This window comes from Octopus sinensis, linkage group LG6, assembly GCF_006345805.1.
Source record: "Octopus sinensis linkage group LG6, ASM634580v1, whole genome shotgun sequence".
NCBI classification, from domain to species: Eukaryota; Metazoa; Mollusca; class Cephalopoda; order Octopoda; family Octopodidae; genus Octopus; species Octopus sinensis.
Genome location: NC_043002.1, coordinates 113,908,663 through 113,934,536, shown reverse-complemented (window position 1 = coordinate 113,934,536; position 25,874 = coordinate 113,908,663). Strand labels below are relative to the sequence as shown.

Below are 25,874 nucleotides of genomic sequence, written 5' to 3'. Positions count from 1 at the left end.
TGTTAGTTTACTACTTATTCTGTTGGTCTCTTTTGCTGAGCTACTAAGTTAAGGGTACGTAAACACACCATTGGCTGTCAAGTGATGGAGAGGAGTCAAACACACACACACACACACATATATATATGACAGCAAATATTTATATATATATGTATATATATATATATATATATATATATTTGCTGTCATATATATGTGTATCATCATCATCATCATTTAGCGTCCGCTTTCCATGCTAGCATGGGTTGGACGGTTCAACTGGGGTCTGTGAAGCCAGAAGGCTGCATCAGGCCCAGTCTGATCTGGCAGTGTTTCTATGGCTGGATGCCCTTTCTAACGCCAACCACTCCGTGAGTGTAGTGGGTGCTTTTTACGTGAGGCTTCTTTCAGTTTCCATCTACCAAATCCACTCACAAAGATTATTATTATTATTATCATTCAGGTCACTCTAATTTCTCAGTTAAGCCATTACAACAGCAGTCAGAGAAATGAGAGAATATTTTGCACAACATTATAGAAACGTCTTCAGTTACAAAGCTAACCTGTGTATTGGTAATCTGGTAAATAGAATGTAAACAGAAGCGATAATCAGAATATAGAATTGAGATTATACAGCAATCTGTATTTCCAAATGTTCAGCACAGCATGTGACTTGTTTATGTTTCACTCACTTTTAAAATCTCTTCACTTGAAAATTTCTAGTCACACAAAATATTCAGTGTTAGAAGCTTGTTTTTTTCTTTTCTTTTTTCTTTCTTCCTCCAATGCAGTGTTCATCTGTTGCTGGAAGGAGATAGGGAGGGGTTGGTAGTAAACAGTAAATCACTACTGACTTTTATTACTATCCAATACCAGATGGTGCTTTATATATAGCTTTCAGAAATATCACTTCTCCTTTCTGTAATGTCTGTTTTACATGAACTATGCATCATAGAATGGGCTTTCCAAGAGCATAACAGAGGTTCTCAACCATTTTTTTTTTTTATCTATGGGCACCTTTGATTACTATTTTATTCTGGTGGACCCCCCTCCCCCAGATGTGTTTTTCAAATTCCTATTTTGTTTTTCACGCATTAACTTGTGTAGGTTGACTCTCTCTCTTTTTTTACTCTTTTACTTGTTTCAGTCATTTGACTGTGGCCATGCTGGAGCACCGCCTTTAGTCGAGCAAATCGATCCCAGGACTTATTCTTTGTAAGCGTAGTACTTATTCTATTGGTCGTGTTTGCCGAACTGCTAAGTTACGGTGACGTAAACACACCAGCATCGGTTGTCAAGCGATGTTGGGGGAACAAACATAGACACACACACACACAAACACACACATATATATACATATATACGATGGGCTTCTTTCAGTTTCTGTCTACCAAATCTACTCGCAAGGCTTTGGTCGATCCGAGGCTTTAGTAGAAAACACTTGCCCAAGGTGCCATGCAGTGGGACTGAACCCAGAACCATGTGGTTTAAAACAAGCTACTTATCACACAGCCACTCCTACGCCTATGTAAAATGTTCGAGAAAGAAGCCTAGCTGTTTCTTGCAATACATACAAATACATACATCTAAAACAAAACTTCTTCAGGGGCTCTTCAAATACTTTTGTGGATCACCACTTTACTATGTTACAACAAAAGTGTTTAGGATTATATCTACTTTGTAGGTTGAATATATTCCTCTACCCATATGTCAAAATGACATAGTTTTGCTGAACTTGGGAATAATGATAACAGTACACTTGGAAGAATGAATGTACCTACATGTGTGTACTCACCCAATAAGTTTTCACATCTGTAGCATATATCCTGTGTAGCGTGTAGCCATTTTCAAATAGTAGCGCCAATTTGTGGTGGCTGACAATATGACGTAATGTCGTATTGCCGAAGAAATATGATTGTTGTTTTCCCATTGGTTGATATAACTGCTCATATAGGAATTCTAAAAATTAGTTAAAGAATATTTTTATGTGATTTGAATTCTTTAAAGACAAGTTGAACAGTTATAAAAACCCTGGATTTTGGGAAAAACTTTAGTGTTTGTGGGATGTAACTAAACTCCACGATACTCACTCCTTTGAGACATTGGTTATTTTTTTATGCCATGTCTATGAAAAATCCAACAAGACTTGTTTGAATTGTTGAGATCTATAATAGTTAGAATGAGGAATTAGTTAGCTAAAATATTAAGTCGTAATTCTCTATGACAAAATTACTTTACTTCAAATTGTATTATAAATATTAAAAATGCTATATTTACATAAATAAAATAATGTAGTAATTATTTTCTCTTTCTTCACTTTCTTCAACTTATTAATGAAATGTATTTCTGTAATTATGAAACTGTATTTTTTTATAGTGGTTAAAAGAACATGAAATAATTTATATTCAACATACATGCATGCATACTGTCCATTAGCGTTCCAGAAAATATATTTCTCGCTATGGCGTTTATGTAGCTGGAGTCAGGATTTACATATAAATGATAACACTTATAAGTAAGTTATAAGTGATGGTTTTATCATTATATATCCCTACAACAAAAGCTAAATATATTTATCTATTTCCAAATAGGAAACATAATAAAGTAGTGTTACACTAACAGTAATCAAACCAACCAGAAAACCTCCGCTATATAATAAAACTGGTAACCGCTATACCTGTACACTCTATTAAAAAAAAAATGGTAATCTCACTTGTTACTTTAGATTGGAACAAATAATTTTGTTGTGTTTCAATAATTGAATCACATCACAGAGTATCAAACACAATGTGTTTTGTAGTAACAGAGAACTGTAATTTATCTGAAATGTGAAATACTATTAAAAGTGGTTGTAAAATCCTTTACAGTGAAGTTAGAAATGAAGGACAAAGTTTACACATTAACCCATATTTTAATATTTCCACTATAAAATGCCCTACGTATCAGTGAAAAACGCTAGAATCGAGTTGTTTTTACATGTGCAGGTAGATAAGGCTCAGGAGTGTTGCAACATGCACATATTAGTAGTTAGCTTAATTAAACAGCTAATTGCAGTAAGGTGGAGATTTTTTCAAGATTTTTGTTTTTTATCGTGGGGTAAAAAAATGGAAAAAGTGGTGGAAAAAAAATACCTCTGCTTATATATTAACTATAAAATACAGTTTTCATTGTATCTTCTTTGGGTAGCTTTTAAATGACTGTGATGAAATTACTCTAAAATACGATTTCAACATATTTTTTTTCTGGGACTTCATCTTCTGCCTCCACAAGGAGGGATGGGGGTGTACTGCAATTTACATCGACCTGAAAAATTTTCTGAATTCGATAAATTACAATATTTACAATATTTTTGCATATTTTGAGGTGTTTGTTGGAGGCAGAAGATGAAGTCACAGAAAAGAACATGTTTAATATTGAAATTGAAAATCATGAAAAAATGCTCCAGTTGTTGATGATAGGTTTTATCTGTTAAAACCTAGGCAGGATAATTGATATTAGTTGATTCTGCTCTGCTGTTTTGTATTTGGTTATGTTCTGAATTTTAATCCTTCCCAAGCCCAGTTTTCCTTTTATCCTTTTAAGGTCACTAAAATATTTACTGAAGCTTGATGAAAACCACTACACTCTTGGAGGCTGTTCCCCAATATAAACACGAATGGCTGAACCCAGTAAAAATATAATATCAAATTAGTCTCTGTAGTATATCTGTATACTGTTTAAAGTATCTGACCTAAATGATGGATAGCAGTTGGAGTTGGATATAATGAAATGGAAATAAAGTAGAATAGACTGAAAGCATTCCGACTGCAAACTGATATTTTATCAGGATCTGATGTTCACATTTTAAATATCAAGAATAAGATTGAACTCTGACATAATTACATAACTTTTATAATTTTGTAACCCAACCTTGTCCTATCCCTTCTATTTACTCACTCTTTCATTGCTTGAGAATCACATGAGCTAATGATTCAGAGTCCCTTTCTGTTATTAAAAAAAAAAAAAATTATAATAAAGTTTAAAAAAAGATTGTTAATAATATTGATGAAATAAAATTAATATAATAAAGAAATTTCTAGCAAATTGATAGAATCTCCAATTAAACTAGCATGCATGACATTTTAAATTCCATTACAGAACAGGATGTAATGAAAAGATTAATCAGATATCATTTGTGACAATTATTAAATTTCATTAACTCTTCAGCTATCTAAAAACTTAGTCTTTGAATTAATCTTTTTTTTTTTTTTTTATTTTTAATGTTCATTCTTGCTAGTTGCTAATTGGCTCTGCTTTCTTGATTCGTCCTTATCTTATCAAATATCATCAAACTTTTTGCTGTTTCTTTAATTTTTAAAAAATTTTATGTTTTACAACCATTGATTTCATTATTTTTTTTTCTTGTGTTCATCTTTTTTATAATTAGTTTACGTATAATTTTCTATAATGCATGAATTGTGCAGCTCTGCAATATTGATTTATTACACTGACATAATGCCTCAGATTTATATCTGAAGAGAAATATCATTGAATGATTGATGCAGTACTTGGATGTATTTTGCTGAGTGAGTTCCGTTTGGTAGGCTGATTTCTCTCTTCTGCCTCAGATGACTGCATCGGATGTCTAATGTTACTTTATTTTGAAACTCTTAGTTATATCAGTGAAGCAAAATGGTTTCAGTTGTGAGTAAAAAACTAGAAAGTAGACTTTGTTTACTAGATTGCCCAACTTTACCTTAACCCTTTTGTTACTATATTTCTGACCAAAATATACCCCTCATGAGTTTCAATTAAATTCTAAAATAATCATGAATCTAGGCTTGTTTCATTAAATAACTGTAACTTTTTTACTTATCAACATATTAATGTGATATTTGGAACATAATTAAAGAAAGGGTTCTTAATCAATTCTATTGCATAACTTTTGTCTCAAAGTGACTTTAATTACAGGTAAATCCAGGTAAATTGAGCAAAAGGTAAAAATATTAAAATTTTAAATTGAGCAAAAGGTAAAAATATTAAAATTTTAAATTGAGCAAAAGGTAAAAATATTAAAATTTAAGAAGGGACAACTCATATAATGGTAAGTATCAGTTTTAAAACTAAAGATGAAAATGTATAAAGATACTTTTTTTCAAACTTTTCTTTTTCACCAATTCTAAATTGTATCTATACACAATTTCTAATCAACTGAATAATAAATAATAATAATAATAATAATAATAATAATAATAATAATAATTTGTTCCCTTTTTGTTTTCTTTTTCTAGGTAAGTTCATTTTCTTGATGATTGATGGTAATGTATATTTTTTTGCTTTTGTTTTTCTATCTCCTCAGCTTTGAATTATGATCGTGTGTGACTGAAAGCTTTATTTGCTGAACTAGAGATTACAAGTTCAAAATCTGTTAAAAACATTCTACTATTGCCTTTTGAAGCTATTATTCTCATTTAATGATAGAAAGATTGACATTAGCAATAATATCTGAGAACATATGACGGTGAATCACATGAATTTATGTAACCACCATCATTAGCCTCATCTTTAATCTTTATGCTGGTGCGAGATGGACAGTTACAAGAGAGTATCTCTCTGAGTACCATAATTATTCAATCATCTCTCTGTCTGTCTGTCTGTCTCCTTTTTTTTCTTTTTCTTTTGATGTCTGACATTCCAAGGATCAATAACAATAAAGTTACAGTATTGTGCTACTAAATACCTGGTCACAAGACTTCAGACATTAGGTTTAATGTTGTATTTCTTAAACACCAAACCATGGCCTTGCTTAGTTTAGACTGGCAGCTTCCATTCGTTTTCAAACATTGTCTCAAATATGTTGGTATAGAATATTAATGTAAAAACGATTTGTATTTAATTTTGATTCACTATAGGCGCAGGAGTGGCTGTGTGGTAAGTAACTTGCTAAACAACCACATGGTTCCGGGTTCAGTCCCACTACGTGGCATCTTGGGCAAGTGTCTTCTGCTATAGCCCCAGGCCGACCAATGCCTTGTGAGTGGATTTCGTAGACGGAAACTGAAAGAAGCCTGTCGTATATATGTATATATATGTATGTGTGTGTGTCTGTGTGTCTGTGTTTGTCCCCCTAGCATTGCTTGACAACCGATACTGGTGTGTTTATGTCCCCGTCACTTAGTGGTTCGGCAAAAGAAACCGATAGAATAAGTACTGGGCTTACAAAGAATAAGTCCCGGGGTCGATTTTCTCGACGAAAGACGGTGCTCCAGCATGGCCACAGTCAAATGACTGAAACAAGTAAAAGAGTAAAAAGAGAGTAATGGGTATTTAGTTTTAAACCTGTGTATGATAACCTCAAAATTTGGTTGAGGACAGAATGGTGTTGGAGTTGCACCAATATTTCAAATTTTTTGAGTCCACAATCTTTTTAGCTGCACTGCTTGGTATGATGTATAAACTTTTAAAGTATGAACATTTCTTGACAATAAAAAAAATTTGATCTATTTATTTCAATAAAATTTTATGGAATAGTAATTTTGCATTTTAGAATGGTCAGGTGCAGAATGCTCTAAACTCTTATGACATTTTAAAACACATTTTAGTCCATTGTTTTTCAATATATATCAAAATGTAAGAAATATTTAATAAAAAAAAGAAAGAAGCTTGAGCAACTACTATTATTTGCCAGCAGAATATAAAAGACTGATGTACATTATTTTAAAGAATTCTTATGTACTTATTTGTGTTTTATTGTGTTATAGTTCATTCTTAAAGAATGAACTATTTCTTGGTGTTATTCATTCTGTCTCTATGACAAATGAGATTTTTCTCTTAATGGGAATATGTCCTACAATATTCCCTCAATTGTTTATTGATTTAAGAATCATGTTATTATATTTTAATTATCTATGCATAATACAGCCTCTAGTTACATTACCAACCATTTAAAATGACTTGTATAATTACTATTCAGTATTCTTTAAATCTTTTTGAATATTTTTGAAATATTCAAAGCAAAATTAACGTTAGAAATCTGGTTATCTTGTAGGATGATTCAGATCCTCTCTGGCATGTATTCTTAAGAATTTTTAATGAAGTTATAGATTTGTTTGTATTGAATTCAAGGTTTCTGATTTAAGTAAAAAGAGGAATTGAAACTGGATTGAAAGTTAGTTTTGTTCATAGCTTCTTAACTTGTACATTACATTGGTCATAATTTTGATCTTTAATATTTTTGATGCTTCTATAAATAGCTGAGACAATGAACCACTGAAATTTACTTGAAATGTTGATGATAGCACTGGGTTCCTAAGACACTTCAAGTAACTTTGCTGGAAAGATGTACAATTCATTTAATGCCAGAACTTTCGATACATTAAAACATCCAGCTGCAAGCAATTTGTATTAAATATTCATGCAACTGTTGAATTTACACAACCCTTTAATGAATGTTAATCTGAAATATTACTAAAGAAAATATAAATTTGGAATTAATTTTTAAAATTTTAATGAAAATAATATCAAGACAATATAAGCAGCAATTTGAAAAGAATAACAGTTGCATAAGACTGGGCAGGAATAATATATCTGTCACTTGCCAAGAAACTTTCTTATTGATTATACTATAGAACACTTGCTATAAATTGTTTCTGATTATTGTTGAGAAGAATAGCAATGCTCTGTGGTATAATCAGTAATGTGGTTACTGGTAAGTAATAGATTTCTGGTTCAAATCCTGTTACCGGGCCTGTAGCAAATTTTTCTGTTTCAAATTACGGTTACTAATGTTTACTATCAAAATATTTTTACTAGAATAATTTGCAATGTACTTTATTTTTTTAACTTGGTATGCAACACTATGTGCTAATGGCATGTGCAAATGAGACCACATTATCTGGAACATTATAATATTTGGATAATAATTTGAGCTTCGAGCAGAGTGCATTTACAAGCTTGAAATTGGAATAGATTTTCAGCCTTTGAAGCACACAACTCTTATTTCTAAACAAAACAGATTCTCTCTCAAGCTCAATGAGGAGCATTCAGTTATTTAATCAACTGAGTGACCTTAGCATGTAAATTTGCTGTGTATTTTACAGATATTTGTACCCTTAATGTAAACTGCAAGATGAATCAGCATGACATAGTGTGTGATAAGATTGGCCATTTGAATTAAATGTAAAAAATGATCTGGTGGACCACCAAGCAATTCCTGTTGACACAGTTTCACTCACAAGGCTTGGGTTGACCTAAGGCTATGGTAAAAGGCACTTGCCTAAGATGCTATGTTGTGGGATTGAACCCAGGACCTTGTAATTGTGAAGCTGATTTCTTTAGCCATTTGGCCATGTTTTACTCATATTTTACTTTATTTTTGATGAATTTAGTAACATCCCCAGAAATTTCAGTTATGTTGAAGTTGATATATAAACAGGAAATATAATTTCTTTTGAAATTGCATTTTTTCTGAAGCATTTGATTCTGGAGAAGGTGTAAAATACACATAAATAATGCTGAAGATGTAGTCTTAAGAGAGAACATCTTTGAAAACTATATCCTTTGTTATACCCTTCATATATGTACAAGAAAGAGGCACATATTCACAATTCTGTTTATTAAAACATGTTGAAAAATTAATGTATATAGTAAATGCTTTTAAACAAACATAATCATGGAATGAAATCAAAGACTTTATCTTTAACTAGCAGACATATCCAGCATTGCTCAAGATTTAAATGTCATAGTTTGTATATGTGGTACAGTTAAGTTGAAACATTTGGTACAAGGAAGTGCAGCATTGACGACAAAACATTTGTGGAGTAAACGAAGGGCTAACTTGACTAAGTGACATGTCATGCATCTGTTTGGAAGATTCCAAGCCCTATGGAAAAGTGGGTGGCATGTATGTGATTTTTGAATGCACCCAAAAACCTCTCAGTAGATATACTATCCTTTGCAGCTGTTGGTGCTGCCGCTACCATGCTGAACAATCAGCAGACATAGGAAGTACATCTATGTGATAAATTAAGCGTGTGGGCGCACTCAGCAGCACCACATGAGAGAAAACCTACATGAAGGAAATGACATGGTAAGGATGGAGGGATTACCTGGATCCGTTAATGCAGCATTCCTGGCCAGGTAAATACTTTACTCATCACTTTCCATTGCTCTTGTAGTAACTCTACAAATGGCAGTTTGTGATTGTCTAATTGAAGTCTCATGTGACACTTCATTTGCTCTCCTTCTTTTCAATTACTCTGCTACTGCTGTTTTTCGACCAATGGAGGATCTCTTCTTTGGAGACATTATGTCAAGAAGTATGACGTAATAAACTAAGGTGACAATTATACATTAATAATGAAATGTCAATAAAAAAGGTAAATAATATTAATATCTTAGAAAATTTTAAGAAATACATGGGTAACCGAGTCAGTAGTGGTGGGTGGATGCTCTGAGAGTGTAACTGCTAGAATAAGAATAGGCTGGGCAAAGTTCAGAGAGATCCTACCTCTGCTGGTAACAAAGGGCTTCTCACTCAGAGTGAAAGGTAGACTGTATGATGCCTGTGTGCAAACAGCCACGCTATTTGGCAGTGAAACATGGGCTGTGACTGCTGAGGACATACATAGACTTGAAAGAAATGAAGCTAGTGTGCTCCACTGGATGTATAATGTCAGTGTGCATACATGACAGAGTGTAAGCACCCTGAGAGAAAAGTTGGACATAAGAAGCATCAGATGTGGAGTGCAAGAGAGATGACTGCACTGGTATGGCCATGTGATGCATATAGATGAGGACAGCTATAGACATGGGATGAGGTGGTGAAGCACAACCTTCAAACATTGAGCCTCAGAGGCAATGATTAGTGACCAAGACCTTTGGAGATATGCAGTGCTTGAGAAGATCCGGCAAACCAAGTAAGATTGTAGCCATGGCTGATGCCAGTGTTCCATAACTGACCTGTTTAAAAGCACCCTTCAATTGTTGACCAATATGCTGTGCTTGTGGAGACCTGTTGAACTGAATGAAATCATAGTTGTTGCTGATGCTAGTGCCGCCTGACTGGCTCACGTGCCAGTGGCATGTAAAAAGCACCATTGAGCGTGGCTAATGCCAGTGCTGCCTGCCTGGCTCCTGTGCCAGTGACACGTAAAAAGCACTCACTACAATCTTGGAATGGTTGGCATTATGAAGGACATCCAGATGTAGAAACCATGCCAAATCAGATTGGAGCCTGGTGCAGCCTCCCAGCCTGCCATTACTTAGTCAAACTGTTCACCCATGCCAGCATAGACAGCAGACGTTAAACAATGATGATGATGACCACATACAATGAATTGAGATGATACTGTTATGTTAATTAAATGTCAATAAAAAACATTAATTAATATCAATATTCTAAAAAGACGAAAAATGTTCAGCAGAACAGTTTTGTACCAAGTAACACACGTAATCAAATTAATTGCACTGGATGTAATGGAGACAATCAATTTCTGAAAGTTCTTCGTAAAGAATTACCCCTTTTGTCCACAGTAATTGTATGTAACCCAGGGAAGGGTATTTTTTTCTCCCATAGGCCCCATTACTTATTATGTAAAAAATTTTAAGAGTCTAAAACCATCTCTGGAGCATAAGTAATGTATGTTTCCAGTTTGGAGAAATTCAGTTGTGAACTTCAGAAGTTATGTGGGTTTACACACACACAATCTGAGTTTTATATATACTAGCAGAGATACCCGGCATTGCTTGGGATTAAAATGGCATAGTTTTTTTTATTGTTTTATGTGTTTGAGTAGTGTGACTGCAGCCATGCTGGAGCACCACCTTTATATGTATATGTACATATATATATATATATATACACACACACACACACACAGACCACACCTGTCAAATTTGGCGAAACTTAGTCGAAAATTGTAGGAGTAGAAGTGGTTCACACAGGACAGGAAGCACTCCATCGGTTACGATGACGAGGGTTCCGGTTGATCCGAATCAATGGAACAGCTGCTCGTGAAATTAACGTGTAAGTGGCTGAGCACTCCACAGACACGTGTACCCTTAACGTAGTTCTCGGGGATATTCAGCGTGACACAGAGAGTGACAAGGCTGGCCCTTTGAAATACAGGTACAACAGAAACAGGAAGTAAGAGTGAGAGAAAGTTGTGGTGAATGAGTACAGCAGGGATCATCACCATCCCCTGCCAGAGCCTCATGGGGCCTTAGGTGTTTTCGCTCAATAAACACTCACAACGCCCGGTCTGGGAATCGAAACCGCGATCCTATGACCACGAGTCCGCTGCCTTAACCACTGGGCCATTGCGCCTCCACAGTGGTACACACACACACACACACACACACACACACACACACACTCACACTCACACACACTATACTCAACCCTTATTTTGATATCAGAAAAAATGCAAGTGGCTGGACAACCAACAATCTTAATGAACAAAATACAACAGCTCTACCACACAACTGTGGATCCTACAAAAAATGTGTATCAGTGATATCGTAATTTAAAATATTTACTTATTCAGTGTCTTTCATATTGTATTTTATATTTTGTGTATATGACTGGATGATTTCTAAAAAACTATGCAGACGCACACAGGCCCACACACAGAGTAGGTTTTGTATAGCTTCTGTCTACTAAGTTCACTCACAAGACAGTAATCAACCAAGAGTTGTACCAGAAGACACTTGTATAAGGTGTTGCACAATAGGACTGAACTCAGTCATGTGGTTGTGAAACAAAGTTCTTAACCACAGAGCCAAGCCTGCACCTATATCTAATATCAAACTGAATATATTATTGGACAGTTATTCTAATTATATCCCTAGTAAATAATTAAAAATAGAACTAATTATCTAAAGTATGTGTGAAATAATTTTTGAAACTCTGATTAACTTAAAAAAAACATTCATACCAGCATCCCAATTTGAGCATTTGCTTCTTGATATTCTTAGTACAGTTTAAGAATTTATTTTTGTAATTTTCAAAATTCCATAAATATTTCATGAGTATTTTCTCTATTTTCATTTTCAAAAAACGAAAGTAAAAGAAATAAAAAAAAGTCTTAAGTATGTCTTTCATACTTTCTTGGAAAAATATTTATTGTGCAGTACTAACTGATATCATCATCATCATCATAGCTATTATCATCAACATCATAACTACTGATACCTTCACAATAATAATATCAATTACTTCTAATATTTTATTGAACATGATTCTGTTTTTGTTATTAATGTTTTAGTATTGCTATATTGTAGGTAAGTAAGTTACTATGGTTATTGAAGTCTTCCTAATGTTGGTCTGCTCAACTGAAAGGTTAGGTACAGTAACTAAAACTGCATGTTTTGATCTGTTGAAACATTTTTCCTGTAATCTTTATACTTAACCCAGTTTTACTAGTGCTATAAGCTACTAACATTGCTAGTATTGTGTAAGAAAGTAAAGAAATTATAGCAATTTTTCTGAATTAATTTTATCACTATAGAGATTAAAGCAAACTAAAGGACTTCAAGTGTTGGATAATGCTGGAAATCGCTGAGATATTAGTATATTAGTCAGTCAATCAAAGTAACCCACGAGCTACATGCACCTGTTAAGACACTTAGAATTAGTTTCCCACAAAGCAAGGTTAATAAAAATTGTAAAAGTGTCTATGGTAGCAGGTTTGCACTCAGAAATATAAACTAGTAGACAGCTAAGTTCATTTTACAGTTTTAAATTTCAGAAGCACTGTTCAGTGGTGTATATTTAATCTGATCTTTGATATAAATGAAATGGAAATCTTAACCAATGTCAAAAAATTAGAAATGTTTTAAAACTTAGAGCAGTAATGAATCATTTCATTAGCAAATTGATTGGTTGGTAGACACTTTTGTTTGACAATATTTGTGTATTTGAGGGCAGTGGGCTGGCAGAATCATTAGCATGCCAAGCCAAATGCTTAGTAGCATTTCGTCTATCTCTACATTCTGAGTTCAAATTCCACCGAGGTTGACTTTGTCTTTCATCCTTTCAGAGTCAATAAAATAAATACCAGTTGAGCACTGGGGTCGATATGATCAGCTTACCCCCTGCCCTGAACTTGCTGCCCTGTGTCAAAATTTGAAACCAGTATTTGTGTACCTTGCCGCTAGCATTATTTCTAAGAAAGCGTTCTTAACTTTCAATGGCTGAATCTATCAATCTGTAATGTCATTAAAAAACAGGAAGTAAAAGGGACATCTGATTGATTGACATGGAGTCACTCACCAACATATTTGACCCTCTGGTCTTTGGATGGGTGTTTTCCTGCATTTCCTTTTCTGTGACAGTGGCCCCTACTTCAGGGAGATAGTTCCATACCACTTCCACCCAACCAACTGACACATTTATTTGTCCTTCTCTTGTCACTTACATTTCCCCAATCCTTCTTCCCCAGAGTATTCCTACCTTGTCCATGTGTTTCCTGCAGATGCCTTCTTGCAGTTGTTCAAGATGAATGTTAACCACATTGACCTTCCTATCCTCTTTACTAAATTATTAATCATAAGGATGTTGTAGGGAGGCACAAGTTCCTATTATGGATGATTCTGTGTGATTTAATGAGTATTTCAGCCTCTTGGAATTTTGAGCTGAAATCTCTACACAGGATATTGAAAATGAGATGCCTACCCAGCAGTTTGTCCCACCAAGTTAAAAAATTAATCAAGGTCATTTAAATATATGATGAACAATTGCATTTAAACATAGCAACGCTATGGGAAATAATTAAATCTTCACTTTATTAGAGTAATTGTTATTTCTAATGAAGTAGAAGTAACATACAGTAACATAGTAATTTGATGAAACAGTACTAATTCTCTTAATCAACTACTGTTATTTCTTTATTTTAGATATCCCAAATATATACAGAAGTGGTGAGTGGCATGAATATATTTGCCATTTTTCATACTGGCATGAAAAGGATTTGTCAGAACAAATTATATTTTGTTTCCTTGCTGCAGACATCTCCTGTATTTCTGCTCTCACGTTAGCTTTGAATTTCTTCATATACTAACTTTTACTAATAACTCTTGTTTGCTTATGATCCATTTTAACATCAGCATGAAGTTTCAGATATTTGAGGGATATAAAAAAAAAGGGTAAAGACCCCTTCAGTCATGAATGACCATGGGATTGCACCGAGAAAGTCACTCTCCAAGGCGCAAGTCCGGGCAAATTTGTTTATGGAATACCAGCAGTCACCCATGCATACCAGCCTCCTCCCCATGCCATTGATGTTATCCAAGGGAAAGGCAAAGGGGTCGATACATCTTGGCACTAGTGACGTGGCAACTTATTTCTACAGCTGAGTGAACTGGAGCAACGTGAAATAAAGTGTCTTGCTCAAGAACACAACATACAGTCCAGTCCAGGTATCAAACTCACTACCTCATGACTGTGAACCTGACGCTCTAACCACTGAGCCATGTGTCTTTTGAGGAATATTAGGGTAATAAATAGGAGATTTTGATATTTATGTCTTAATTGAAAACATTGTAAGCGAATCAAAACACCGACTGAATAACACGGCAAAATTCCAAAAGGTTTTGGTCTCGAGACAAATGATTGGGAAAAGTGTTTGGTCAGGATTTGGGAGGTGAGACACAATAGCAACGATGAGAGGAGTGAGAGTCCATAGTGGAGGGGCTATGTTGTGAGCTACTTCAAAGATCAGAGTCACTATCTGCTAACTCTTTATCGTTTGGAAAGTCTGTAGTCATTGTCTGTATAATTATACTGTGAAGATTGAAGACAAAAATGAAGTATATCTTCCTGGAAGTTACGTTACCAAACGGAAATGATGCTGTCGGTAGATGTTAGACTCCACAGACAAATGTGTGTTGGGTCAATTGCCAGAGAAGAAACCAAATGGAAACATCCCCACCCTGCCACACACACACACACAGATATGTGTGTATGCATGTGTACACAAATTGTTGGTATTTCACTAGGTTGTTTATACTATGGCTATCCACTTTGAAATGTAGATGGCGTTTTTTCCTAAGAGTTGCATGAAGCTTCCCCAACCTTGATATGCATAACATACAAATTTAATACTTGTTTTCAACCCATTGAATCATTTTTCTCATCAGTGAATTACCTCTGTTTTGTAATAGCAGACAATGCTACCCACATGACATTCATTAAGCATGGATTTGTCTAATGACTAAATAAAAAATACAAAATATATTCAAAACAGCAAGTTTAACTAATTCAGCATGCCATTAATGAAATATTCAGTATCTTGGAGGCTAATCATAAAAAAATATTTAAGGCTTCTCAAATAACAACATAATCAAACCTTGGATGTTGTTTCTGTTTGGAATTTTAAGTTGGTACTTATTATTTCAGGGTGAATACAGGAGCAATGGTTAGATAATATTGTTGCTGAATATTTCATACTCTGATTTATTTTATATTTCTTTTATTTACCTATATGATATATTTTATGTAGTTATATCTAACCACGAAGCTATGTGCTTTCACATAAAGTATACATTGTACAATTAATTGTTTTGTGCATATTAACGATGTGAGGCAGCTAAGAAAAAGAAAGGGAGAATAAGAGAAGTTGTGTGAGGGGTGGTTGGTATAAGAGAAGAAAAGCATGAGAGAACTAATAAAACAAATAAAAAGAACTAAGAAATAGACAAAGATGAAATTATGAATAGATTCATCATGTGGCTTACTTGTACATCATTAATACTTTGTTCACATTACATTGGATGCTTTAATTTCAGCAACTTCGTATAAAATTAATGAGTTTTGAAACTGTAGCTTGAAGTATTCCTGATATTTATTCTAAATTATACAATAGTCCTGATTATGTTGGTAGATTTTGGTAATTTTTCTGTGAAGAGATTTCTGACTGTTTGTCACTGAAATAATCTACCCTTAGACTAATCAGCAACCTGTCTTCTTTACAAATCAGGGATTTCTTTGGAATTTTATCCTCTTGGTTTGGGTCGGATGGCTATATAACAATTTAAGCAAAAAGAAAGAAATATTAGTTATAATAATGCAAAAATATTTGGATGCTTACATTTTATCATAACATTTTTTGCATGTCTTTACGTTCTAAATTTTTAATTCCTAGATATTGAATCAATTTCGTTCATCTTCTGTTATTTTGCAAATTCTCAACAACTGTAAGGAACATGTTTTCTCCTATTTACTTTCTGAAACAACTTTTTTTTTCAAGTTTTGTGGTTTAAGAAATGACTGCAGTTACTGTTGAACTTCAGAATTGGATTGGAAGTGTACAAGTAAGAATTAAGTTTGAAGTTTAGAGTATGTATTAGGGTTGAGATTAGTTTAGGGTTATTGGGAAAGCAGTGGATCAATTTACAGAAACCAAGATAAAAATGATATAATTGAAGTACTTGCAAAATAAATCTTTTTCTTCAAGATGTTGCCAGCTATATTTAACCCTTTCGTTACCAACCTGGCTGAAACCAGCTCTGGCTCTGTAGTACAAATGTCTTGTTTTCATAAGTTTTGTATTAAAATCTTTCACCAAACCTTAGTCACAATTAATGTTCCTAACATTAGCTTAATGATAACTAAGTTATTTTACTAAATTCTTTGTTATATTTAAAATAATTGAGAGAAACACAGAGCATCTCAACAGAAATACAGTAACGAAAGGGTTAAAACTGTCAAAATAGTCAAAAGCTACACAGATATCTAAAATAAACAACCATTTTTTTCAGCACAATGAAGTGGAAAAATTGCTGAATATATGAAAATTGTCTAAAGTTGTATGCATGTGTTGTTTGCATAAATAGCAAATTCATATAATATATAGTTTTTTAAATTGAATCTAAGAGTTTATCTCTCTATTCAGCTTTTATACGACTGTGATCTTCAGTCAACTGATAAGCTGACTTTTCTCAATCAATGTAACTTTAATTATCAATACATAGCCTTGATAAAGTGTCCTGCAAAAAAAAAAAAAAAAAAAATTGTTTTGCTCATTCAAAATGGCCTGCCAAAGAACTGGTCAATATTGTTGAAAATACATACTTAGGAAATTCCTACTTCAAATTTCAAGGAAAAGAGGCTGCGTGTAAAAGCTAATGTTATCAAGGAATTGTTTGCATTAAAGAGTTTACCTTAGCAAAAGAGTCTGTGACTTATTATTGTATTATAACTGAAATAAATCAAGCAAGATTTGAAATCCTAAACCTAAAGTTGCTCTTTATATACACTCACTCGAGTTTTAGTTTCATAATTCCTTCAGCAAAACTAAATATGTTCATATATTTCCTTTTACAGTGGTTTATATGTTGCATATGGCTTCCCCCAAATTGCTGGCCTTGTGCCAAAATTTGGAATCATTATCATTATTATTAAAGAAATTGTTTTATTTTTGCAGCAAAACCTTGGACATACCTAACAGGACCTACAGAGAAACACCTTTTCTGTTAAACATATTACTAATGATTCAATGTATATATATATTGAATCTAATAACATTTTTATCACAAATCATACCATGCCTATTGTGTGTTGAACTATTGAATCAAAAGGATCTAACACTTTTAATCCCATCTCTTGTTGCCATAAACTCAATTTTTTAGTGGAGAGGTAACCCAATTTTTTAATGGGGGTGAGATAACCAAAGAGTATATATATATATATATATATTTATTTTTTATATTTTTAATATTTTTTTATATTTTATATATATATATATATATATTTGAACTCATCTTTGTTTATCGCTCGAAAATTGGCCGTTATTTCTAAAGGGCCAATCAAACAAGTCCATTTTTTAAAGGTGTAGCGTTTGTAATAGTCTGGATAGAATTCACATATCGGTTCCATTCTAGCGAAAACTGTCTGACGAACGGCAATGGGAAACTCAGAGTAACAGGTTTTGTTGAATTTTCTGCTGCTTTAAATAAAGTATATATATATATATAATATATATATATATATATATATATATATATATATATATATATACATGATACATGTGTGTGCTCATGTATTTGTGTTTCCCTTGTTTAGGCATCTTGTGATGGTTGGAAATGACCATCCCTGTCATACTAGCACTTTCAGTCTTCTATCAAAAAAAAAAAAAAAATTTTTTTTTAAATGTGATCATGGGGAAATATTATCTTACTTGGAAATAGATCAGTGTTGGTGATTGGGAGTGCATCCGGCTGTAATAAAATCTGCCTCACATTCCTTTTAACCCATACAGGCATGGAAAATTGGATATTAAATGACAAAGATGATGATGGTGATGATGCATTAAAATGTTTGAAAATGTCATTGTTCTGATGAGCATTTGCTCTGAATTTACTCTGATGACTATTTTGAATGTAAATTCTAGTTTGTTTACTTGAGTCTCTCACTCTCTCTCTCTCTCTCTCTCTCTCTCTCTCTCTCTCTCTCAAAGTGAGGCTTTTTATTAATGTCAATGCCATTTACTGTCCTCATTGTTCTTAGCTCTGTGTTTCACATTTAAATATTTATGAATCTCTGGAATCTCTGTGTGTGTGTGTTTGTGTATGTGTGTGTGATGGTTTCACTGCTATCAAATTATTTCTATAATATTGTATTCTGCAACTATTTTAATTAAGCAAATTAGAATGAATTTCATCTGACAGACAACTAATTAACTACTTGCTCTGACAACACAGTAAATTAGGATAGTACAATCATATAGCATAGACATATATAAGCAATGACACAGAGCTGGTGATATATGTTAATATATGTTAATATATTTGGGAATTAACCCAATCATATGAACTTGATTATCATCTGCCACTCAGTATTTTTGCTTCTGTTTGTAACTTGGAGAGGGGTGCACTCTGCTTGAATGATTTTCTTTAGTTACGTTACATAAAGCTAAAAGCTTTAAGAGCATTATCTAAATGAAAACCTTTAGCTAATGGCAAAATGCTTTTACTGAAATTTAAATGGAGAAGTTCTTAACCAGATCAAGCCGAAACTGTCGCTAGAAGCTAGGATCACCTAGCATAGATTGACATATTTTGGTCATATTATGTGAAGAAAATCCCTGGAGAAGGACATCATGCTCAGAATGGCCAGTGGCAAGAGAGGAAGAGGCTGATCAAGAACCTGCTGGCTTGACACCATCAAGAGTGACACGGGAATGGACATAGCCAATCTGAAAGATGCGACCCTGGATAGAACTAGCTGGAGGACACTGATCCATCGAGTAACCGAGAGTCGACTTCGACTGAGCAGATAGATAGATAGAAATTTAAAGCTGAGCAATGCAACATTAGTATAATGGTTTGTTATGTTTTTGAAAAATAATGCAACTGATGGAGGGAAAGATTCTTTCTATTAATTGCTACAAGAGGGAATTGATTGTATACCTGTAAATGATATAAACCTATGATTGATGATCTAAACATGGAAGTTGGCAATTGCAGTTGAGGGATATAAGGGCATACATGAGCTTAGATATGGTGATGAAAATAGTGTGAGCTTGGTAGAATTTTCTATGACCAACAATCTTATAGCATGTATTTTCTTTAAATACAAGGATATTCATAAATATACCTGGACATCTCCAGATAGAAATATATTGTAATCAAATAAGAAGGGCATCTAGCTGTATAAACTATGCCAAAGCAGATATTGGGATCTGATACAGCACTCTGGTTTGTCTGTTCATGTTGAACTATCCAATTAATGCTAGCATGGAAAAAGGGATATTAAATATTGTTGTTGTTGATGATGATGATGAAATAGATCATATTTTGATAGAAAATTGCAGCCAGACATTCAAACATATTAAGTTATAGATATTGGAAATAGCCATCAGGAGGCAACAGAAACAATTCAATTAAAGCTGAAGTCTAAAGAAAAGAAGGCTGGAAATACCAGGTTTGGTGCAGAAAAATTGAGAGATGATAGACTTCAGAATGAATTTGTGATTGAATATCGGAATTGATTCGTAATTGAAGCTACAGATGAAGATGCAGATATCGATGGTACGTGGAAAAATGTCAAGGAAGTACATCAGAATGTATACAAAGATGTTCTAGCCATAAAAAAATGAAAAAGAATGAAATGGATTTCGGATGAAAATAGGGTAAGTTATTGTGGTATGAAAGAACAAAAACAAACTGTTGAAATTAGATGGACCAAAATACTGGAGTTGCAACAGAGATAAAGAGGTGGTCAAGAAGTGATAGAAGAGTTTTGGGAAGTGAAAGTTAATGAAGTAGATTAATTGCTTAACATACAAGGTAGCAGAGGAATCAGAAAATTATGAGACTACAAATAAGGAGAACACTTTGAGTTTAGTATTGATAGGGAACTGATAATGTCTAACATAAACATCTTAGAAAGATGAAGAGGATATTTAAAACAGTCATGAACAAAGCATTTATTGCAAGAAATCTTCTGATAATTCTTGAACCACAAGAGGTGCTGGAAGTGTTATAAATGAAGTATCTGTTGAAAAAATAAGTCATTAGGGAATAAAAAAAAATGGAAAGATTCTTGGATTAGATGGAATTGTAAGAGAAAGGTTAAAAAGGGACAAACATGAGATTGCAGGAACATTATTGAAGTTGTTTCGTAATATATGGAGTGTAGGAGAGACACTTGGAGATTGGAAGGTTGATATAGTGCCTTGGATAACAGAGAATATGGCATTTGAAGATCTATAAAACTGAGCAGCATAGTATCAAAAAGTGTTCAATTTTATTATTCTGAGTAGAATATTGATTGTTAGGAAAGTATATTAATGGGTGGACAAACAAGTTCCCAGTGATTGCATGGTTTTAATGACAAAACATTATTTCCTCAGACGTATTGTACAACAATATTTCAGATTCAAACATACTTTAATTTTGAAAAGGCCTTTGATTGTGTACATAGGGTTACAGCTCGGAAGCTTCTATGTTACTCTGGCTTGCTGCAGAAGTCAGTCTGTCTTATAGGCAGAGTATATTAAGATGCAATGATCACTGATCAAATGGTTTTAAGTTGAGAGTGAAGTGCTGTATGGAAGTGTTTTATTACTTCTCTTGTTTGCTGTTCTGATAAACTGCCTTAAGGGAAAAGTCTGGGAATGGAAAAGAAAGAGCTGAAAAGATTTATTTATGGAAACTATTCGGAAAATTTGAATCATGCTGATGACTTTGTTTTGCTTATTAATGTGACATCAAAGATATAATGAATGGTACACAAGCTTGATTAGATAGGCAATATAACTACAAACTTGAGCAAATAGAGTGATAATCTATTATTGAATGGGTATACATTAGCAGAGGCAAAATGGACACATTACTAGAGGAGTCAAAACGGGCATATACCACAGGAGTCAAAACGGGCATATACCACAAGAGTCAAAATGGGCATATACCACAGGAGTCAAAATGGGCATATACCACAGGAGTCAAAATGGGTATATACCACAGAAGTCAAAACGGGCATATACCACAGGAGTCAAAATGGACACATTACTAGAGGAGTCAAAACGGGCATATACCACAGGAGTCAAAATGGACACATTACTAGAGGAGTCAAAACGGGCATATACCACAGGAGTCAAAATGGACACATTACTAGAGGAGTCAAAACGGGCATATACCACAGGAGTCAAAATGGACACATTACTAGAGGAGTCAAAACGGGCATATACCACAGGAGTCAAAATGGATTAAAAGAGTTAATGGACATATACTAAAAGAACAAATGAGTTTAAAAAATTTTATGAAATATTTTAGAATAAATCAGGCAATAGAAATGCTTTTACAAAATGTATGCATGTGTGTGTGTGTGTAGTTATATATGTATGAATATATATTTGTAAGCATGTATGTGTGTATATTTCTGTGTGTGTGTATTGTTTTTTCAGGAGGAAAGGCAATGCCTATGAGCTGGGGAAATAAGTTTTCTAAAACCTAAGATCAAACTGTTTTCTTGAAACTCTGGACAATGCTAAAAGCATCCATAGGCCAGGTGGTAGTGTTAAACCAAGTGACAGATTAAGTCTACCACTCAAGTAGACTACAGTGAGATTGGAACTCAGAGTGAAAGGGTCAGAATAAATGCTGCAAAGCATCCTAGCTGTTGCCCCTAACAATTCTGCCAATCCACTACCCTAGCTTGCTACTTCATTTATTGACTCCCCAGAAGAATGAAAAGTAAAGTTGATTTTGATAGGATTTGAATTTAAAATGCAAAACGCTGAAATGAGCGAAGCATTTCATGATTTTTACTTTTATTAACTCTACCAATTCTATGCTGAATGTGTGTGTGTGTATGCATGTATATATATGTGTGTATATATGCATGCATGTATGTATATATATGTGTGTATGTATATTTATATATGTAGAGATGCAGGTGTGGCTGTGTGGTAAGTAGCTTGCTTACCAACCACATGGTTCTGGGTTCAGTGCCACTGCGTGGCATCTTGGGCAAGTGTCTTCTACTATAGCCTCGAGTGTGAGTGAATTTGGTAGACGGAAACTGAAAGAAGCCTGTTGTATATATGTTTGTGTGTCCGTGTTTGTCCCCCAACATCGCTTGACAACTGATGCTGGTGTGTTTACGTCCTTGTAACTTAGCAGTTCAGCAAAAGAGACCGATAGAATAATTACTAGGCTTACAAAGAATAAGTCCTGGGGTCGATTTGTTCAACTAAAGGTGGTGCTCCAGCATGGCTGCCGTCAAATGACTGAAACAAGTAAAAGAATAAAAGAGTATGTGTGTGTATATAAAAATTTTTTATCATCATCATTATTATTGTTATTACTAGTATTGTTGTTATACAAACATACAAACATATGTAATAATAATAATAATAATAATAAGTGGATGTAAACACATGAACAAAAGAATAAACAAAAACAAAAACAAATTACACGAACGTATATAAACAGAAGATACAAATATTACAGGTATTCCCCCCCCACACACACACACTAACTAAACATAGACGCACATAGAGATATACGCATGCGCAAATGAAGACACATACAATAGAAATACAAAATGGCTGACAGTTAGTTAGGAGAGACACACAAATAAGAAAGAAGAAAGCAAAGGACCACTGATGAGGTCACAGAGGTGTGATGAAAGAACTCTGGCCGAAATAGGATTAAGATTAATGTAAAAAATAAATAACGCTGAAGCAAAGTAACACTAAATATATAGTGCGTGTGTTTTTATTGGCTAAACTGGCAAAATGACCATTCCGAAATACAACAATATCTGTTTCAACATACAATTTCACATAAAAAATCTTGCACAACAAATATATATATTTATGTTTATATATATGCTTGTGTTTCTTTCTAAGTATGCTTTGTATATATATATATATATATATATGTGTGTGTGTGTGTTTCTAAGTATGCTTTGTATATATATATATATATATGTGTGTGTGTGTGTGTGTGTTTCTAAGTATGCTTTGTATATAACATATTGTGTAAGATATAATGATTACTTGTTTTATTTTATTTTTCAAGATTTATGCATTTATTTTTTTCTTTCTCTTTTGAAACACTAAAAGCTAATTCAATAAGACATTCTTTGCTTGTTAAAATTTTCATTTGGATTTCCTAATGAAAATATTATGTCAAAATAGATCATAGTCCATCAGCATAAACATAGATGTGTTCAAAACCAAACAATAATACTTAAAAGTTGTCATCGTTTTAAGATAGAAATCTGAGTCTGAGAAGAAAAGCATAGTTTTTATCTAGTTTTATTGATTTTGCTTCTTTGCTTTTTTCATTATATCTTTTTCAAAATAGACCAGGTAGCCAGCCACCTGAATGGGAAAATAGCAATGCTTTTCAGGTCTTGTATAGGCTACAATAAAAGCAAATTCATGTTAGCTTCTTTTAGCAAAAAATAATCATCCACTCTCTTGTTGGGGTGGGGGTGGGGGGATTGTGTTCCTCTCTGTATGAGTTAATAACCCTTGACAATTTGTGATCTATTAGCTGTAAAAACAGAATTGTTGGCTAGATAACAATAAATCTTTCTATACATGAAAGTTTGTGTGGATGCTTACAAGATTATCTTTATTGCCTTGTTTTCAATAGCGTTCGTTGCCATGGGTATTGCAATACAAATCAATACTGTCGACAGATCAATAGAATTTCCCTACCATTAATAGAATTTTGAACCAGAAATTTCCTTTCCTAAAAATATTCATATATTCTTTATTTCAGAAATACAATTAGATTTTAGCTTTCTATTTCTCTTCTTTTTTTGTTTGATTTTGCATGTATTTTCTCTATTTTATATCAGTTTTGAAAGCAAACTGCATGTATGAATGTTATATATCATATATATATATATATATATATATATATATATATATATATATATGATATATATTTATTTCTTTGCTCTCATATGTGTTAGGGCATTACTCTATTCCCTCTCCTCAATCTCTCATTCTCTTTATTTTTGTGGATATACATGTGTAAACTAGCAAATAACTTGATTATTTAAATTAAGTTGCTTATATAATGCATATTCATATGGGCATGTACACACATATATGCATACTCAAATACACACACACATATTGTATGCTGTTTAGTTTACCTGTACTTTTTAGTTTAACTACTTTTTGAGTTCTATATAAAACCATGGCATTTGTATTTACCCAAATTTTCAAACTTTTATGTATATGTTTGCTAACATATCTGTGTGTGTATGCCTATTTGTATCCATACACATATAATGCTGCTTGCATCTTAAGTTTACCTGCTCGCATACACAGAGATATATTGCTTTGTCTGAACTTTAGCAATGACTTGTTTATTTATCTGATTCATCAGAGTTTGTGAGCAGGCTTTGCTATATCAGATAGCAATATCTATTTCGTTGCAGATCTACTTTGAGATTTATACTTAGATTGCCAGAATATTCTTCTATTTTTTTCTATCAGGAATTCTATCTATATATGTATGGAAATATAAGTAGTGGAGAGTGCAATCCTCTGTAACCATTTGAATATACAGCAGCTCCTTTATTTTATGCCAAAGTAGAAGAAACATTTCTCTCAGTTTTCTAAAATAGAATATCTGAGGTATACATTTTTTTTCCTGTTTCATGTTAAGCTGCTGAGGTTGCTTCTGTAAATTTAGACATTTACATATTATTGCAACAGTTTCCAAAGTAAAGTTTCAACATATGACAATATGCTTTGTTATTGCTCCTTAATTCATAGCCTTTGTGAACAGGAGGCCTAACAGATGTTATTCATTAACCCTTTTGATACCAACCCAGCTGAGGCTCTGTAGTACAAATGTCTTGTTTTCATAAATTTTGAATTAAAATCTTCCACCAAACCTTAGTCACAATTTATTTTCCTAACACTAGCTTAATGATAACTAAGTTGTTTTACTAAATTCTTTGTTGTATTTAAAATTAATTGAAAGAAACACAGAGAATCTCAAAATAAATACATTAACGAAAGGGTTAATATTTTATTTTTGTAAATTATCTTTTACTGGTTTAAATCTTTTATCTATCCTATTGTGGATGGGAAGGTTTATGAATTTCAGTATTTGTATATTGTTGCCTTAATTGCTTTTGTAGCTGGTTCTTACCAACAAGACAACCTGGAACAAGCTGTATGAATGCTGTAACAACTTGTGAATACTCGTGATCATGTGATACACTATGAAGATTGAAGAAATTAAATGAAAATGTTCCATGACTCTCAGTGTATTTTTGGTCGCTACCAGAAAGTTTCTCTTCATGTAGTGTGTCAAGGACAAGTCATCCTGGTGAAGCCCATCCTGTCTCCAGGCTGTTATGTGCAACCAAATGTTGTAGGATTGAGATGTTAGATGGCTCAACTTAGAATTGAGCCAGTGTTGCATACTCAACTCAC

The 25,874-nt window shown here is 33.4% G+C and overlaps 1 protein-coding gene across 4 annotated transcripts in view; it reads left to right on the top strand.

Annotated features, from left to right (window-relative positions):
- The window catches only part of LOC115213419 (pleckstrin homology domain-containing family F member 2), a 212,289-nt gene that overhangs the window by 94,010 nt on the left and 92,405 nt on the right, over positions 1-25,874 (top strand). The window contains exon 2 of one of the 4 annotated variants that reach the window (XM_029782384.2): positions 13,855-13,878. The exons of the other annotated variants lie outside the window; for them this stretch is intronic. Within the exon in view, the coding sequence (XP_029638244.1) occupies positions 13,855-13,878 (24 nt within the window). The remainder of the gene's footprint in view (positions 1-13,854; positions 13,879-25,874) is intronic. 4 annotated transcript variants of the gene reach the window in all.